Genomic DNA, 20,559 nt, shown 5'->3' with positions numbered 1-20,559 from the left:
AGGAAGAAGTGATTTGATTCTGAGTAATGCCGTATAACTTTTAACTTGTTAGATTTATTTATATCAGCCTTCAGACATGAAAGTAAGGAATAATTTTTATCAACGCGGTACTTGTAATTGGTAAAGTTGCTGAGTCTGCTTATTAAATGTGCTTATAATGATTTATGCTGTGTAGATAGCAGCACTATTAATCATTCAAACAGTACATAATTTTATCGCCAGGAGTCTCCAAGTAGAACTTGTTTTGGACTATGAACATTAATATTTATACGCTGAAAGAAATTGATCATATTTTTGTTTTGAACCTTGGAAATGTTTAAGTTTAATCGTCCTGAGATAATTATGAATGGAAGGATTTTTTCATAGATGTGTAAGTGCGTTGCTCCAAGAGCCTCCTTCCGTGCATAATTTTGGCACAGCTAATCGATTACGTCACCCATTTACTGTATCCTTACGCTGGACTACCTGCAATAATCGAGTAGTCTTGTGGCTTCAAGTTGAAATTACGTTCAGTGAAATATTTATTTAATTATTTGCAAACTGTGAGCTGAGTGTACACAAAACTGCATCCAGAGTGTCAACAAGACGTTTAGAACCGCCGTGGTTGACTAATTTGTCTCTTTCTTTGGTGAGTTATAATAAAATTTTCCAAAATTCCGGTCCCTACAAGAAAACGAGAAGGCGCCTATCCCGGCAGGAACGAGGAGGGCAAGATGAATAACAAGCGGAAAAGTCGCTCAAGTACAACAAGGTTAGCATTTAATAATGGTGTTGTTATGTATGGCTAGGCAGTAGTCATATATTATGTTTTATATGACCATCCATACGAAAACATCGTTTGGGACACTGACCTCCATAAGCAAGTTATATCACCTGAGTATTCAATGTTTCGTTCATACTCTTAAAAAGTCATTGCAGTCACTTATTTACTTTGTGTGGAATTTCGACATTGCATAGGGAATGTAATTGTAAGCTATGTTTGTATTTTAATTAGGCGTGGTTTTTCTCTTGTTAGGTCATCACGCACTCGACCAGATAGGAGTGTAACTGCTGATGGCATCTATCAAAATGCACCCTTCATGTATGCAAGTACTAGTCTTGTAGGAAATACCGTTCAGGTAAACTGTACAACAATATATATATATAATGGGCAAAGTATAGTTGCAATGTAGTATTACAATGATTGTAGAACACTGGCATCATGTTTGTAGATACTCCATTGTCTGCATGCATGCAGTACTATATCTTCGCCTATCCTCAGTTTTTCCTAATCTAATCTTTGTATCAATTTGCACACAATAATCAGTGGAATGAGTATGCATTTGTACTTTCAGATTTTTTATACCAGTTTCCCCTATAGAAAGAATCATCATGTTTTGCTACAGTATCTTTCTTAAAGAAAATGAAGCCAGACCTCCTTACTGAACTATTGATCATAATAGCTGCCTTTGCCTTGTTGAACGTTTCTTGCGTTTGAAGAATGTTAAGTTGTGTTTGTATTTGCCCATTTTTGCTGAATGGGCAGTATGCAAGACATTGGTTATATGAAAAAGTAAATGGCGTGATCAATACAGGATTTGTGCCCAGAAGATTTCAGGAGCATGGTTCTCCAAAATTATACACAACCACAAGACTTTGTGGCACAGCAGCCTGGAAGACCACAATATAAAAGATATATTGTTGTAAATAAATGCACGTCTGAAGAATTTCACATTTGTTTGCTGATTGCGAAATCTCGCAGAACACTGGATTGTGCTTGCTTCAATATAAGAAATGGTGTTGAGTAGGTTTTCAAGGTATACATTTAAAAATTATTTGTATAATGACTGACCAAGCAGCAGATTATTATTCTTTGGTCCTAAGATAGGAGCTTCACCTTTGACCCATCACTTTGCTGGCCTTGGAATGAAGGTAGTTTAGTTTTTTAGTCACATGTATAATGTAATGCACTAAGTTGATGAAGAGAAATGACATTATAAGAAGGTAATTTTTGTAGTACCAACATCGTAGATTCATGAATTGATGAAAAACAGCTTCAGAAATTGATCTCTTATAAATAAGTTAACTTTGGGTTTGTGTAACAGAACTGTCTACAACTGAATATTAGTAATTGTTATGTTGATAATTAGCAGTCTAAGTTCTGTATGTGTACTTTCAGTATTATTCTATGGTTTGAAGTTGTCATAGTTATGGAAAGCACCTGTTTTTCTTAACAGCCAGTGATGATGATTCTAGGCAATGGATTGCAGTACCATCATAACTACTTGCAATTTGCAGGTATATTGTCAATGTAAATCTGTTCCAGAAACCAGTGTTTATTGATTTTAAATTGTCTTGGTGTTAAATTCTTGACAGAAAAGTTGCATTATATGTCCTAGAAGGATACCTACAACTAATTGCCACTCTTGTACACAAAAGGTTTCATTATTGAATCCTTTGTGATAGCATTTTTACCCAGCATTGGCTGCTGTGTTTAGCTGATGGTCTGGCTTTTCTGTTAGTTATTACATACAGCAGATGAAGATGTACATGTGACAGTATTGTCACAGCCAACAAAGTTTACATATTATACAAGTATATTAGTCTGAGATAGATTTGTGATATACAGAGTTCTGCACTAACATATTACTTCTAGCAGAGCTTTATTATATACAGTATGTCAACAAGAAATTAACATCAAGGCCAGGAAAATATGTGAAATTGCAAAGCATGCATTTGGAAAATGTTGGAGTTCATCTTACCAGTTATATTGCTGTGGTCTTTGTTCTCTGTAGCACTTGCAAGGGTGACAGATTCTGTTATTTATATTTCTACTATTCTATTTAGACTGCAGCAGTTAGTAATATGTAATCCAAATTTTATTAGTTGTCTCTGTTAAGATGAAGACAAAGCTGCAGTTTTATTATTTTACCAAGAACATACCTTGGTAACATGCCTGATGACTCATAATTGTGGGTCACTCAGATTAAATTCCCAGATAGTGATGAGCTGATCTGATTGATGTTTCACATTGTTCTTAGTCTAGGTAGAATGGTATATTAATTAGTTTAAATCATTTCCGTCTACATCTTCCTGATTCATTATTCAAAGTCACCACTACATGTATTTTGACAGTAAATAATTGTACAATATTGTAAAATGTGTGTGTGAATGTCTACGGTCCTCTCCTCCCCCCCCCCCCCCCATCAGGTATATATTTCAGATTTTATTGTGTAGATGTAATGAAACACGTCACAGGAATTGAGGACAATCTGAATGACTTTCTTTTTCCTTAAAATGTAATGTTTACCATTCTTGTTTTCTGAAGGTGTCCACTTTGAGGTTCAAGTGGGATTAGCTGTCTACACAAAAGTTTACAGTTTTTCTTGTTGATATCTGAAATCATATTTTGGGTTTGTGGGGGAAGGATTTTGCTAGTGATCATGACTGTTTATACCCCTTGCCTCCCAACTTGCTATCTTGATAAAGGCAAATGACTGAAGAAACAGTTTATTGTTAGTTTTGTGTGAAATTACTACACTAATGTCAAATGGCTGTTTACAATATAACAGCAGTAGCAGAAGTATGAATGTTAAAATACAAGATTACTAAGTGAACAATATATTCCATAAAAGGTTGAGTGGAGTGGAAATTATACTACGTGTTTTCATCTGATTTATGTTTTTATGTGTGGCAAAAGTGAACTTAACATGGGATATCCAGCTGTTTCATAGTTTACATATGCACATTTAAGTATATGTGGTAAATGAGAATGTACATTCTTCAGACTGTATTGCACCAATTTTCTTTCCTGCTGGCTACACATTTTCTTATTTTGTGCTCAGCTTTGTACCTTTTTGTTTTTTGCCAGATTTATTGAGCATTAAGATTTCTGTCTTCTGGGTTATTGCGCTGTGTAGTCTGGTCGATGTTAACCAACGTTTCAGAGGTCATACTGCCTCCGTCATCGCCCTGATGACGGAGGCAGTATGACCTCTGAAACACAGCGCAATAACCCAGAAGACAGAAATCTTCATACTCACCGCTGTGAGAACCTCAAGTCTTACTTATTGAGCATTGCTCGTTTGTTAGGGTTGTAAATACTATTAATGCAGGAGCCATCTCCAGAAACTAGGATCCAGAAAATGCACACAGATATATGTTAGCGATAGAAATAACATTCACATAAATGTATTCACCAGTACAATTTTAGGTGCCATGTATACCTGGTGTTGGATTTGTGCAGGACTGGTTATGAGCATGTGTTATTCACTTTTTGTTTTGTCTCTGTCTATAACCACTGGATTTTCTTTCCTTTTTTTATTTGTGTATGCATGCTGCTGGAGGCATGGGATGTATAAGGAGAGAATGTGATGTAAAAGGACCTAAATATTTCACTACTAGTATTATTCAAAAAAATTACTGAATTTGTGAATAGGTTAAAATCTGTGTGTAAAAATTGTTTGGGATACACATTATTATAATTTTATCTCAGTGTTGATATACATACTGCCTGATAAATAGCCATGAAAATGGAGGCACCATGTTCCTCCAGACTTCTGATGTGTGCAAGTTCACATTTTGTCAGAACATGCTTTAACAAGAATTTTATGCAATTTATGTCTTTCTGCAGTCATGTAGAGAATGTCTTTTGTACAGAATTTTGACTGGACAGCTTGTTAATATCACCATCTGATTCATGTTGCAAAGTGTTTTGAATTTTGTATTTTTGTATGTGTTAATTGTTCAATGCAAAGTAACGTGACAGCATTTTTTTCTCATTAATGTAAAGTTTTATTTATTTGATGCATTTTGCTAATAGTAATGCCTTTTTCTCTTTCATTTTTGTTTTAGGTTCTGACTCTGAATGGTTCTGTTTTTGAGGGTGTGTTCCGCACGTTTTCAAGCGCCTTTGAAGTAGTGCTTGAGATGGCCCACAAGGTTGATCAGGCTAACCCAGCTAAGATTAATGTTGATACAGTGGTTGAGAAACTTATCTTCAAACCAGAAGACATTGTTACAATTGCAGCGCAGGATGTTGACCTTGAGTTTGCTACAAGAGGCTAGTACAGTTTGTATATTGCAGTAAAACTTCTATATTTCTAGTTTAGTGTGTGTTTAGGCCCTGTGTTGTTTGATGTCCTTTTCACCATTAGTACTTTTAATAATTAGCTCCTTCATCTAATTTAGTAAGGTAGAACAGGGGTAGCAGAAGGGGAGGAAATTATACTGTTACTTCAGAATCATAAATACAGGCATGGTCTGTCACTATTGGAAAACAGTGTGGTCTTGACATACATGATGTCACATAACCATACTGATTCTAAAAGGATTTTGTCATCGACCTTCATTAATTTGTGATCACTTTTAAAGTGTGATTGTTTTGACTGTATGCATGTGTTTCAGCATTTCTGCAAAGTCTGAAAATAATTTTTTGAAGTTACGTCAGTTTTGTCTTTACATTGCTCTTATTGTCTTTCAGTCATTTGAAATGAAACACTTCTAAGTAGGTTTCTGGTTTTGGCAACATGATGAAATCATGGAGCAAATCAGGTAAATACAATTGATGTTCCAAAAATTACCTACTGTAAGTGCTGTGTGGGGAGGATCAGTGTTGTGATGCAATTTCTACATATTTGGCCAGAGTTTTGCATCTTTTATGAATGTACTCCCTCAGATTTCCGAAATCTTTTTCTCAAATAAGCATATGAAATTGTTTTTGGTGTTTGTTTTGGGCAGGAAAGTCTTAGGAGGAACTGGACTTTGTCATTGGAAACTTTGTGGCATTTTATTTCTGGGCTATACTGAAAGACCCCTAATCTTATTGCCAGTATCTTTTTTATCCTAAAGATAGGTTCTTCCAACATTGTTACTGACAGGTGTGAGGAAGTTTAATTTTTTGTTCGTAATAAATGTTAAGTTTCTTAGTACCCTTTTATGCTGCTTTCATATAGCTGCAGTGTCATTTTAAAAAATAAAAATAAATTATAGATTGTAAGTAACAACATAAGTAATGGAGTCACTAGAATGAATATGTTTTTGTGTATTCATTTACTGATATACACTAGTACTTTTGTCCTTTACCTCCAAGGAATTTGTGTTTTGAACTACTTGATCAGTTGAGATTTGATGTTTGTATTGTGGTGAAAGTGTCACTTGTAGTCTTCTGGGTTGTGATTTTGTGTGGTATTGTAGGTAGTTACCAGTTCTTCAGAGGAATGTTGATAACCACATACAAGACTACATACCCCAGAGGATCACAGTTGGCATGGCATCATAATCCAGAAGACCACAATCGATACCTGGTCAATTACATGAAATAACATAGAAGTTATTTTCTTCTTGTTTCAGGTGCATTTAAGACGGACACTGCCATTTCCAAGTTTAATGGACAGGTGCCTGAAAAAAAACTGGAACCATGGATAGGACCAGGTTGCAATGGAGATGATGGCTATGAACTTGAAGCAACCAATGCCGTGAGTTATTTTCGTATTGATTTAATTGCATTATTAGGTACTTTCCACCTGGCGTAGTGAGGATAGTGAAATCTAGGAGGTTCCAATGGGTTGGGCATGCAGCTTGCAAGGGGTAGATACAGAATATTGGTAGGGAATGCTGCAGATGCCCTTGAACTGTTGGTTTATTATTTCTACTGTTTGAAGGGCATTTAGGGCACTCACCAAATTTATTGGACATTTGTCCCATTCTAAAATTTAACATCTTCAGAGCAAGTTTTATCAATTGGTAAGTTTTTTATGTTCTCACAGAGTTTAACTCATTCACATTCTGTACAGTTGGATCAATTGGATATTTTTATATCAACTCTTGACTTTGAATTCTGACCTTGAAAACTGAAACATTGGATTGAACTGTAAATTATGCTTGCATATTTGGTAACACATCATGATAAACTTGTCACAGTCACACCTTTGTGCTGCGTGATTTATCTGAGTTATTAATTTAATCTCAATACTCTTTGATCAAACCTCATTCTTTTATTTCATTGTGCTATTGCAGTTAAACTTCTTGGAATTTTGAGAGTCATGTTAATATGTTCTGTTGTGGAAGGCATGCTAAATGAATTAATTATATATAGCTAGTGTTTCCTGTTTCTTCAGAATGGTTGGAACGTTGAAGAAATGTTTAGGAAGAATGAGCAGGTATATGGTGTACAATCATCATTCCAACCATCCCTTGAGGGTTACACACTGCAGTTGCAGAAGAAGGACACCAAAGATTATAAGTAAGTTCATAAATACTTGTAAGTAAAATTTTTGTATATTTTGTGTTTCGTACATTCATTAAACAACATAATTCTTAAGTAGTAGTGATAAGAGGTTCAGAAATATTTGTGTAAATCTTATATGTAATTATTGTTGATCAGTGAGACCTATATAATGTTTTATTCCATTCATGTTAGGAACACAATTTATGCTTTGGGTTGTCATATTCTTGGTTCTTTTAAGCATGCAGCAAATTTTTGTATAAAATTGTTATACACATTTGGGTGTAACACACCAGGTTTTGTTTATATCTGCAGTATTTCAACAGGGATCAGAAATTGAAAATAAATTAAACACAGTTGATCATAATGAAATTTTCATATATTGACCACCATATTACTATAATTGGAGGCATTGTTTTAGAAGGAATTATTTTGGTAACCCTTTTACTGTCAGTGAAAATGTATATCAGTAGGCTGTGTGCATTTGTCAGTTGCCCTGTTTTGAGCATTTAGTTTTTCTTGCAATATTCAATTCCCATACATTTCAGTACAATGTATTACATTTAGAATTTAAATGTAGAAAATCGTTAATGCCCTCCATTATGTTTAACTTCAGCTACTTGAATATATTGACTGACAACAAAAAATTGATAGTACAGTTCACTCTGTACCCTTGCAAAACTGTTGCATCCATAATGCATGGCATTCTGTTTCATGTAGCAGAACTCTCTCTCATAACAGTGAAAGAATTAACATTATTAATTGCAGTGGTGTGCTTGTAAAAATTGGCAAGAAAGTTGCTGTTTGGACAAATACAGCTTGCGTACCTCAAATGAGAGAGCCCATTATCCTTTCAGAAATCAGCTTGAAAATACAAATATATTTTGAATGACATTTGTTTCACATTGAGGTGACAGCTATGATTCTGTTTACTCACAAGTGTGATACAAAATAGAATACCAGAGGACTGGTATGAAGGGATCACCATATAAGTTTGTAAGAAAGGAGACTGGAAACAGTGTGAAAGCTACAGAAGTATTATGTTGTAGTACCAGCATTTAAAATTTATGAAAGCATACCAGGAAACAAAATGACAGGAAAGCTGGCAGAAGAAATGTAAGCATAATTTGTGAATGTTGTTGAAATCAGTGTGTGCAGGTTATGATCAAATTTTGTTTGTGTTTGTTTATATTTATAGCAGTAAGATTATTTTGAATTCTGCCATTCTAGAGAGGCAGAAGCAAAGGCTGCCAAAATAGCAAGCGAGATTGAAGCAAATCCAAATTACAAAGCTCGTATAGATGTTGAAAATGGCGATGAGGAGGACATATTTGCTGCAGTGATTCGTCCCTCTGAAACACAAAATGTGGGATTAGGTGCTGGAAGTGGTGGTACTCTAGAAGGAGGAAAATATGTTCCACCTGCCAAAAGAAAAAATCCACAGGTAAATTAATCTACTCTGTTCTCTGGTAAGTGTCGCTTCAGTTTGATTTCAATAATGAATGTGAAGGATTATTTTCTAGGAACTACAGACGTATATTACACAGATCTCTTTGTAAAAGTGGTTTATGGAAATGTTTTATTGTGACTTGTCACTTCTGCTCTGATGATGGAGGTAATGTGTTCACTTGAAACATCAGCAGCACAACCCACTTTAACATGGTGTCACTGTCTAAAAGCAGGATCAATGTTAACGTACTAATTATTAGAAAATATTGTGTTTAAGGAAAATGGTTTGAATTGCATTAATTGGATTTTGTTAGAACAACTTGTTTGGGGGCAACCAATTTACAGTATTGTGCATTTACTTTATGTTTTACAGACTGGGAAATTGGTTCGATCCACTCCGCCTCCCCCTTCTCAGCCTCAGCAACAAATGCATTCGCCACAGCATGCACAACCCCCACAGCCTCAAAGTCTGCCTCAGCAGCAGCTGCCATCACAAGCATCACCCCAGCAACCACCACTGCAACCGCAGCAGCAAGCACCACTCCCTGCAAGAGCAGGAGGAGGGGCATATCTCCATCCACCCCCCTTTCAACCACCATCAGTCACTGCCACCCCTGTAGTTTCATTGAACCAACCTCCCCCTGTCCCGCATATACATGGTCCTGGGTATACACCAGTACCCTCTCAACAACAGCCTCCTCTGTCACAAAGGGAACCAAATAAAATAAATGGAATGGACTCAAAGAGATCTCTGCAGCAGATACGCTCAGGTAAACTTAAGCAGTATTGTAATAGTTTGATGATTGTGTTAAAATCATTCTACATATTATTTTATTGCAAAGGTAGTTATATGATGTAATGATAGATTATTTTTCTTTGGTTTGCTGGAATAATGATGAAGGATGTATTTATGTAGGTGGACAAAGAAACATGTAATGTTGGAAACTGCCCTTACTCATGAAGTGTGGTGGTGTAGTGCATAATTGTACAGAATAGTATTCTGTAAGGCAAGCCTTTTTTTAAATGTTTGGTATAGAATAGCTTTTTAACATATAATAGCTCGTATATTCGTATAAAGTTCTTATTTTAGGAAGGTTAAGGGACTGTAAATTGATAAAGTTTCAGTAGTTTAAGATGATTTTCACTTGATGTTCTGTTAATCTGCTGCTTGTATTTTTTCTCTTTCAAGGTCCACGTGGTGCATTTCCTGTGTCAGATCCTCCTCGGTATCCTGCAGATCAGCCTCAGCAAGGTCCTCTTCCTCCAAGAGTTGATCCTAAATTGAGTCATCACTCCCCTGGTGGTATTCCACCCGCTCCTTTCCCTAGCAGTGGCAGTGCAACACATAGTAACACACCAGCTCAGGTGCTCACTGCCCCAGCTCCAGCGGTGGCTGGTGCTCCTTCAGTAGCTTCTCCTACACTAGTAACAACTCCTCCAGTTGTTTCTGTGCAACAGCCACCACCTGCAGTTGACAACATAATTGCTATGAAAGTGGCCTCTCTTCCAGAGCAGCCGGCTGTGGTGCAGCAGGTCCCTAACACAAACACCAGTAATGCCCCTGTAAATAGGAAACTGCAGCAGACTTCAAGGGGTAAGTTCACTGGCTTTGTGAGAAGAGGAAGAAGTGTTGCATATTTAATTTTGAACAGTTCTTGTAGAAGGAGGATATAAATGCAATTCTTATTTTTTATTTCTCATTGTAACTGACCCTAAATGCCATTGTTGCATTTGATATAACATTTGTTCTCCTTCCAGTTAAGAGTGGTTCATGTCAACAGTTCCTTTGAGCAGTGATTATTGATTAAGCAACCTGCTGATGTGACATGAAGAACACCCTTGGGTTTTTTGTATACTCCAAAGAGTGCGCATTTCCAATCTCTTTCTTCTTCTTCTATATTTAGGGCGTGATGAACAACAAGCTGATTTGAAGAAGTTTGGGCAGGATTTCAAATTAAGTGCTGGAGAGACTGGTGATACAGGTGCTAATGATTGCAAGAAGCAGGGGCAGGTGCAATCCCCTGAAGAAGGTGTAGGGAATAAGGACCAACAGGGTTGTGAGCCTGGTGGTAGCCCAGTTGATAAAGTGGCATCTACGCTAAAAAAATCAACCCTCAATCCTAATGCCAAGGAGTTTGTATACAACCCAAATGCTAAACCATTTACCCCGGTAAGAACTGCTGTTACTTCCTGTTGTATTCAATTACATCTGTACAGTAGCAACATTAAATTTTGTGTGTAAGCTAGATGATCAGACTTTCACGTCATTGATCTTGTAATACTCTAGAAGTAAAATTTATGTCTTGTAACTTGTCATGAATGAAAAATGTCTCACACATTAAAAGTAATTATAAAAATGTGTTCTCTGGACACAGTCTTAAAAACACAGTTGTGAGCCTGTTCTAAATATTTTGTGCGTTCTTTTACAAAATGGGTTAACTAGTTCGTAACCTTTATCTTATGGGAATGGTGAATTTAAATGCCCATGCTGTGAGGCTGGTGGCTGAATTTAAATTCAAGGATTTAACTAATAATGGTATTAGTACTGAGAAAATGTTTTGTAAACAGTTCATGAAAGAAAAACATCCATATCTGTAGTGGTCCATTCTTACACCCCTCCCCCCTCAAAAAAGGTTTTATATACAAAGTATATAGATCAAAATATACAGCTCTTACATTTTATTGCATGTCCTTCCAACATTGTAATAGAAGGCATATCTAGAAATCTACCTTTATATGGAAAATATGAACTATACACATGCTGACTTTGCATTTTTGGCACTGAAATTCTAGTCATACTTTTCTTATTCACTAATCGTACCACAAGTGCAATCATTCTTCTGACCAATATTTGGTGTGTCAGGCTACAGGATGTGTCGTGTAATTATGTGATTAGTTTGAGCTGGATTGGGTATTGTGAAGTAAAACAAAGCATGTACTGGTGCAAGTATTTCTTTGTGGCACGTTCATACGATAGAAGATCTGTACCAGCTTAATATTAGTATTAAGCCTTTTCCTTAGAGTAAACCATTTGTGCTGCATATGTAACTCATAGTATTAGGAAAATCACAACTAAGTAAAATACTTGATTTTAACAATTTATGTTGTGTATTTTCAGCTCTGAGATTTCTGTTATTTTATTTGCTTTTACAAAAGTGCCTGGCATTGCTGCTGGTATGACACCAGCCATTTCACTTTTGTTTATTTTCCTTGTCTGTAATTCCTTCAGCGTTCTCCAAGTACACCCACTCCATCACGGCCACACACTCCGCAGACACCACAATACTGCGCAGCACCAACAGGAGCTGCTGCTGGAATGACTGCTACAATGGTTATGCCAACTTACGTTGTTGCAGCAGCTAACCAACCTAATGCATTCACTCCACAAAATCAAAACAGCCGATTCCGTAAAGGTGAGTTCCAGGTAACCAGATCTGTTTGATGATGAAATATATGGATTGGAAAGAGTTGGGACTAAACATTGTGGTTAGGTGGTTAGCATCCCTGCTTCATTTTTCAGGAGGTCCCATATTCAAATCTCATCTTGGAGACTTACTATCCTGGGATTTTAATGGTGTTCCTCAGCCCTTCCAGGCAAAATCTAGAATAATACTGTAAATGATGCTATAAGTGCTGGATTTTATTTGCTATTTTGGAACATGCTGAAAGATCTGTAATGTTGAACAATGTCAAAAGAATTGCTGTTGTATTGAACCAGTTTTCTGAGCCTTTTATGGTTGTACTGATTTACAGATTTTATTGCCATTTGGAAATGCCATAAAAGGTGTGACAATATAGATGGACTTCTTACAAATTGTTATTTTAGATATATTATGAAATGTGAAGTGGGTTGAAATGGGTCAGGATTGAGTCCAAAGAGGTATTTAGTGTTGTTGATGGTTAGACTTAATGACAAATTTTCTTTCAGTAGGTTAAATCATTTTTACAAGTGTTTTTGTCACAGTCTTAGTTACCCATATGTTGTGCATTATTTAGTTTTTCTTTTTTTAACTTCTTTACCTTGTCATTTTTAAGGTAAAACTTGAATCTGGTTATGGGAGTTATTTTGTGTATGTGAATAAAAGTGACAATGTATTAACAACAGGCCAGTCTAAATATTTAGATGTTTTGTCTAAAACAATTTTTTACAGGCTTGTATCTGCTCAAAAATGAGAAACGTCATCACAGGTGTCAAAATATTGTTCAGAATGTTTCACAGTATAAGGTAATGCATTTACATTTGGCTAAAGTTGAATGCTTTGGCATAAGATTTATGTTGTAAGCTTGTCTGAAGCTCTGAATGTCATAGGCTGATTTAAAAATGCAGGCAGAAAATGAAGAAATGTGTTTGTTCCAGTGCCAATGCCAATGCCTCATCGTCCAGACATTGCATCTCAAATGCAGGTGGCAGCAGCTACAGGTCAGCCATTGTTGGCTCCTGCCCCTATACCTACTCAGTTTGCATTGCCATATCCACATCAAGGGCATCTACCACCTCAGACACAGTATCAACATGTGAGTAATGGGAACAAAAGTTTTTGCACAGTCTAGTTTAGAAAGAGCACTTTCAAGAATTTGTGTATATAAAAATTGTTTTTTAATAATTTGCAGGTAAATGTGATGTTTAATTGGGGCTGTGTTAGAAGGATAGCCAGATTAAATACAAATTGTTTGGTGTCAAAGTCCAGCAGATTAAAACACTAATTTTATTTAATGCAGTTTTTAAGCTACAAGCTTCAAATAAAGGCTGGAATTTTAGGAATTAATTCATTTACCCATGCACAAAATTTTCAAACAGCTGGCATTTATACAAGCTACTTGGTTCATATTATGTACAGTTATATTATTTTCATATGTTCAATTTTTTGAAAACATCCTAGTAAGAGCGCACACATGTGGAATTCATTGAGACACATTTCCACTTTATGAAAGCATAAGTTTGGACTTATGCTTCTAATCTGTCCTAGTGCTTGTCACCTTCATGGCCTATGCATTCTTAACTGTTTTTATATGCATGGAAGGCCTGTCTACAGCAGAAACCCCAAAGTAACAGATTGATTGTTGTGATTTGTATGATGTTGAAAAGTGCGTGGAACATCTTGTTATGTAAAGAGAGAAACCATGCTTTATTGGCTGTTGTTATTTATTTTAATCTTCTCTGTATAATGTTCAAGAAATTATTGTGTAGGATTTTGCAGTTTGTATTTTTTGAGAATACCTTGCAACTTTTATCGTATAGGTGGTCCGTATGGTACAGCAGGGTGCAGGCATGGTTCCTATAGGAGCTGTACCAACATCAATGAGTTATCATCATGAATCACCTGGACCTCAGCCCCCACCAGGGCCTCATCAACTTCAGTACATGTCCCCTGCCCCGCCTACAGGCATGGGGCCACCACATCATGGCCATCCACATCATCCCCATCCTCATCACCATGGACACCCTCCTCCACCTTCTCAGCAGGGTCCACCTCCACCCAGTGGACCATCACCTGCACAAGGGGCCACTCCTAACCCACCAGGCCCTCCACATACTCCTGTAGGTGCTCCAAATAATGGAGGTGCAGCAGGCGGAGGTGCTTACCACCACCATCCGCAAGGTGGCCACCCGCAGTCTCCAGCTGGGGCACCGCCAGCTACTTACCAGCAGCCACCTCCAGGACCACCACAAGGGCACCCTCCTAGTGGACCCCATACATACTCTATAATGTGTCCAGTGCTGCCGCCAGGACAGCTGCCTCCGGGTGCACATAATCCACATCATCCTATGATGCAACAAGCTAGCATGCAGCAAGCTGCAGTGCAGTACATTCATCACCAGCACCAAGGTAATATTATCATCCTAAATGTTGATGTAATGAAATGAGATTTCGTGTTCTCACAGTGATGAGTATGAAGATAGCTGTCTTCTGAGTTGTTGAGTCATGCAGTCAGGTAAAAGTTTATCAATGTTTCAGAGATGCTTGCTGCCTCTGAAATGTCAGGAAACTTCTAACAGAGTATACAGCACAACAACCCAAAAGACGGCCATCTTCGTTATTGTAACCATTTGAAATCGTAAGGACCATTATTATTACCTGACTAGATTTCTCCCAAGGTATATTTATATTTTATCTTCTATAATATTTTGAACATTAAAACCTACATTTGTTACCTCTCTGTAACAGAGACCTCCATAGAAGGAACAAATGTCTTTTACCATGTGTCACTTTGTCTATCAGTAGTAATGTTTGCTGAATGCATTTTATTCCAGATTACGTCATGCATAGACAACTGTCTCTGGGACTGGCAAAACATGTTCTTCATTTGTAACTTGTATATTATGTCATTAGATTGTAGGAATGATTCTCTAAAGGTTATTGAAACTGCACTTGTGTTAAGATTTTTTTATTTATTGAGGTATAAACATGTGACATATAAAAAGATTTTCTATTTTTATTGGGTCCACGTTTTGTTTTATACTAATGTTTTGATTAGATCTTGTAAAGTAGAGGCTGTTGAACTGCAGCAGACTATTTTTAAATTTGTCTGACAATCTTCGTGTAAACCTCCAGTACTAAATTTTGTCAAAAATTCATTAAGTGGTTTCACAGATGAATCATAGCTGGACATGTGTGTTTCTTTTATGCTAAACATGACTTAATTTCTTTGTTTCAGTGGGCAGCACTCAGCCACATATTCAAGTGATACTGCCTCATAACCAATGATGAGAGGGTATCAATTAGTAGCAAAAAAACAACTAAATAATAATTAATAATAATAATTATATACAGTAAAGCAGTAAAACAGAAGTTAAAAGCATACCCCAGACAGTGCACGTGGCAGAAAAAGAATAACTTTTTTGCTGGGAAGGCAGATGTTCAGAGATTATTAGCTGATAAATATGAGATTGTTATTGTTATAGTATGTTGGCAGAGTGGTTGGGACTTTATGTGGGAGAGGTCTGTGATGAGAAGAGATCATACCAGTTGGTGTATGCAAAGGTGGAGTATTTGCTTCTGTTGAGTAACAGGTCCATAAGGTTACAGAACTGATTGCCTTATAACCTTTGTTGGCATGCAGTGGTTTTACCTGTATTTGCCTCTCACTGAAATAAGTGTATTGTAACTGCATAGTGTTCCTAGCATAAAGATAAGTGAATGGTATTGTGAGTGTGTGCATTGTACATTGTATTGCTGTTACTATGCTAAGTGGTATATTGGTAATCTTCAGAATACTGAAAGAAATAAGAAACCCTTGCTTGGTAATCTTTGGGGGGGGGGGGGGTTCTATTTTTATGTGTAAGGGAAACAGTCAAGAAATAATTACAAGTATTACTGTGGGTGGTCTAATTTTCCTTAGCATGATGTTTCTCATAAAAGGAGATTTTTGTGCAATGTGGCCATCATTGGGAATGCCTGCAGGTGAAACTGAAAGTACACAAAGCCCATCCCTTATAGATGACATTGCTGTTTCACGTAAGTTTCTGACCCCTTAACTTTTCCATTCTGTTTCTTCCTTTTGGGTGATACTGTCTGGGAATTGTTATCTAGTGTCCCATTGCTGACATTCAAACGAAGTTACTAAACGCCTAAAGGGGATTCATTTAAATTTTTTTAATATGATGCTTTTTTAATGCATTCTACACAAGTTCCAGAAAATGCCATTTGTATTTATCTGTGGTCTGTGTTTTGATTGCAGGTGTTCAGGGTTAATTTAATCTATAATATATTCAGAGTGGTTCCCATTACTCTGAAATCAAAATTGTTCTTACACATTTAGACCTTGGTTAGTGTTGCTGCATTGTTCTGATTTTGAGGGAATTACAGTATTAACTGACATTGTTGTACTATACACATGAATATGTCACATAACTGTAGAAGATGATCATCTGATTGTACTTTGTCATATTGACAATGTGTATAGTTAGAATTCATGCCAGAAATGGAAAAAGAATGTTTAGTCAGATGATTCAATTTTGCATATTTCTTGTGTTGTACTGAAGACATACCCACATGTCTGTTTGCTCAGAAATGGGGTGGTTATTTCCTCTACCATTGATTGTTAAGTGAGATTTCAGGTTCTCATGGTGACAAGTATGAGATGACTGTCTTCTGGGATGTTGTGAATGTAGTCTGGTAGAAATTAACCAATGTTTCAGAGGCTCTGCAGTTTCTACCAGATTGCACAGTGCAACATCCCAGGAGACAAGTCATCTTCATTGAATATAAGATTTGTGTTGGGAAGGGAATGCATTTTCACATGTTATTTTGCATCTCCATAAAATTAATTTTAAAATAGTATATCAGTTGGCAGGGTGTATTTATTATGTTTGGTGGATATTCTAACATGGTTCAGTTATTTGTATATACCATTAATTTAATCTTCTTATCTTTGTTGAATGTCCATTGTACATTAAATTTCAGCTAGATGTGGCAGCAGACAATTACACTATAGAATTAAACATTGCTATATTAATGAATTAAATGATATTTAATTAGAAACATTTGCATAAATGTCTTTCAGACAATTCATATATGCACTCTAATTGCATTTACATATCTGTAACTATTTTATTTTTGGAATGGAAGTTCAAACAGATACACCTGTTAAATTATAAAGAAATATCAGTTATATCTTTTGCTGTCACATAATTTATCCTTTCTTGTTCTTTATTTTCTCCATTATTTCTGTATTATGTGCACAAAAGCTGTAAGCATCTTATTGATAACTATTTGGTGGTGTTACTGTGGTTTAAAGAGTGGCAGTATTGTTGAAGGAAATGTACTCGCATGTTTTCAAATTGATTTGACTCCAGGATTTCCTGTGCAATTGAGACAAAGTACATTGGAGTCTTATTTCCTGTGAGAAGGTTTTAAAACATCGGTGAAGATAATACTGAAGAATGGCAACACTCATGTGTGCCGAGTGGGCTTTTAACACATGACGGACAGACGTTTTGTCAATGCTGCTGTGAAAAAAGGGGAGGTGAAGAGTGTGGGAAGGATGAGACTGAAATTCATTCTGCTGTGAGTAGGAGTCTAAACAGTTGACAAAAATAATTAACCATTACAAAATATTTGGAATTATCTGTATTTTTATTATTCTTGCATCTCCCCCATCATTATCCAGATAACCAGGAGTGTACTGTGCAATACTGTACTTTATCACAACCCAGAAGACCAGAATCCAGATTGTCAACACCAATGAAAATCTCAAATTTAATTTTGGAATGTTTTTATTCTTTTCTTTATATAGTTTCTGTTTAATTCTTCGTTACTAAATTTTTGTAATATTGAAAAACGTTTTCCTTAACAGTCCTGCATTGTATTGATATTGTAGGTTTCACAAACATGGTGTGAAATAATATTTAAAGTTATGATGGAAACTGAGTTTCAAATGTTTCAGTTGTATGATCTTGATCTCTGATATGGTGGAGCTTCATTTACTTGAAAGTTGATGCAATATGTGCAGAAACGGGTATTACTGTGACTGCTGTTTATGATTCCACAATGTTTGAAAAGTGAAGTAAACAATGAAGTGATATAGAGGGCTGCTACTGGAACAGAACTCATACACAGTACTTTCTTTATTATAGATATATAATAGTAAGGAATCTGTCTTTGTACAGGCCCTTTAAGTGAAGTATAGGACTAAAACTTTAAACCATTATTGTTAGTTATAAGCTTAGTTGTATACTTTTTGAGGTACAACTGTCTCCATATTTTGAAACATCAGGAGATAGGACTGCATTTTGGAATGGTGAAGGCTCCCACTGATTAAGACAGTTCTATAATACTTGCTGTTCTGTGTGCATTGGTTTGAATCTTTGTGACCAGTGCATGTTGTATGCTGTGATGTTAACACATTGGTCTCCTGTTTGTTATGTGTATGGAGTCATGTTTACAGAGTACCAATAAGTGTATGTAGTATAAATGTACAGTAAAATAAATTCCATTGTGTAATATTTTTAGAACAGGTAGTACAGTGGACCACAGAAGGAAGGTTGGGGTATTGTTTACCTCACCTTAAACATTGTGGAAAAAGGTATACTATTACTATTTTATAGGCAAATATTGTTTTTAAAGGTGACATGATGAAATTATGGTCTGTGACCCCTTGGTACTAATGAAGTGCTCTCATTGTGATGTCCTTCCTTTCATAAATTTAAAATGTAAGTGATAATTTTATTTGGTGATCTTGCAGTCACAATTTGTTCTCACTGTCATTAGAATGTTTGTGAAACAGACATTGAATATGTAGGCTGTTACTTTAAATTAAAAGAAATGTGGTGGTTCATGAAATTATATCAGTTACAGATTAATTAATTTTGTGTAAACTGATAGGACTGTACAGGTATTGATGCAGCAAACTGGTACTTCCTATGAACATTAATTCTTTCAGTTTCAGTAATTACACTTGTTTTACAATTATCAGTTTATATAAGTACTGCTATTGTTTTTAACTTTCTAACCTTATTTTATTATGTTTTACATCCAAATCTTACTGTACTCTAGATGTCCACGTAACAGTTGGTTTGGAAATATTGTGTTATAATCATTGGCTTTATATGCACATATAATTTGTTACTTATGTTCGTAATGAAATGAATATGGTCAGTATTGTTTGCCTGAGTTGCCATTCCTTACATCACAGCAACACAGTTATAAAAAGAGAAAATGTCAAGTTTTAGCAGTGAAGGTACACTATGCAGATGTTGGTATGTTACATTCTAGTTAAGTGCAGTAAAGGGTTAAACATAAGACCTTGATTATTGCAATGTATAAATATTAAAAACATTTTGTTTGACTGATGATGCAGATACAGATGAGTGATGGAGAATATTGAGTTGATGGTGTTTTAGAATATGTTACAATATTCAGAAACACAAGCCACTATCCATCATATGACGAATAAATTAATCCTGCAATGTTACGATAAATTTAAATTTTTATGTATGCTGCGAGGACATTTTTAGCAGTATTGTCTGTTTTTGAAGGTCTGTGGAGCTGTAAATAAGATGCCATATTGTGAAATTGGTGGAGACAGATTTTAGAAGTAGATGTAATGAATGCCAACTATAATGCTAGTTAGCATTGACTTTGTCAGTATTGTTCAGCATTACATTGGCAGTGTGAATATTATGTCTGAAGGGAATACTTAAAATCTTCAGTCTGTGATCACATCTGGTGGAATGTTTTTGTGTTGTAGGGTGATGAACTGTGAGTATGCAAATTGTATTTGCTTAGAGTTTATGCATTGACACCACTGAAGTTTTGCTTTGATGTTGAGCATTGATTCCCTTGAAGACTTTCCATATTCAGACCAGTTTGTTATTAGACAACATAAGATCATATTGCTGCCTTCCCACAGATAGGTCATTCTTTATAATTTGCATGGGTTGGAAAGCTTTTCTTCATGGAATCAGAATGGTAATTATCTGATTATTGATGAAGTGCTATACCACCCTTCAAAAACAATGAGTTTTTGATTGTGATCTTGGTCTGGCCTCTAGATGGTGGACCAAGGCACAGTTTAGAGTAAATTTTATATTGAAATAAAATTGAATGCAATAAAATGAGAAGAAGAATCATTGTTGTCATTTTTTATTTGTAAGCTTTACCTATAATGTTGTTAAACACTCTTAGAAGAATGGTTCTGATTTCTACTTCCTAGTACATTGTGGGAGAAGAGTTGGTATCAGTATTATCCACATTGTGCATGTGCTCAGAAGGAAAGGAGTGATTATAGAGCCTTAAATCAGAGTTTTCATTCTACTTTATCATGTTTATATCCATACAAATTTGATTTGTGCAGTACACTAAGAAAATGGTCTATTCTTGTTTCTTTTTATATTGCATAAGAAAAATATGTAGTGAGGGGAATTTAGGAAGGCTGTCTTAAAACTTGTTCTTTACAAAAATGTT

The 20,559-nt window shown here is 35.9% G+C and overlaps 1 protein-coding gene across 2 annotated transcripts; it reads left to right on the top strand.

Annotated features, from left to right (window-relative positions):
* Positions 1–446: 446 nt before the first annotated feature.
* On the top strand, positions 447–20,225 carry LOC110836466 (uncharacterized). Of its 2 annotated transcripts, none has more exons than XM_087356631.1 (13): positions 447–751; positions 1,016–1,118; positions 4,834–5,041; positions 6,331–6,455; positions 7,098–7,222; positions 8,435–8,648; positions 9,027–9,423; positions 9,843–10,247; positions 10,558–10,823; positions 11,883–12,066; positions 13,011–13,168; positions 13,893–14,481; positions 14,611–15,279. In XM_087356631.1, exons 1-13 carry the CDS (start codon positions 714–716, stop codon positions 14,646–14,648), a joined length of 2,850 nt encoding a protein of 949 aa, XP_087212757.1. In that variant the 5' UTR covers positions 447–713; the 3' UTR covers positions 14,649–15,279. The 2 variants fall into 2 exon arrangements, with proteins under 2 accessions (XP_087212757.1, XP_021933346.1); XM_022077654.2 differs by lacking the exon at positions 14,611–15,279 and adding an exon at positions 15,311–20,225 and having other exon boundaries at positions 448–751.
* The last annotated feature ends 334 nt before the right edge of the window (positions 20,226–20,559 follow it).

The sequence above is a fragment of the Zootermopsis nevadensis genome, unplaced genomic scaffold, assembly GCF_977971745.1.
Source record: "Zootermopsis nevadensis isolate Lab colony 2312 unplaced genomic scaffold, Znev_1.0 Znev_ptg000027l, whole genome shotgun sequence".
Classification (NCBI taxonomy): domain Eukaryota; kingdom Metazoa; phylum Arthropoda; class Insecta; order Blattodea; family Termopsidae; genus Zootermopsis; species Zootermopsis nevadensis.
The sequence above is the reverse complement of the archived record's forward strand: the minus strand, read 5'-3'. Positions and strand labels throughout refer to the sequence as shown.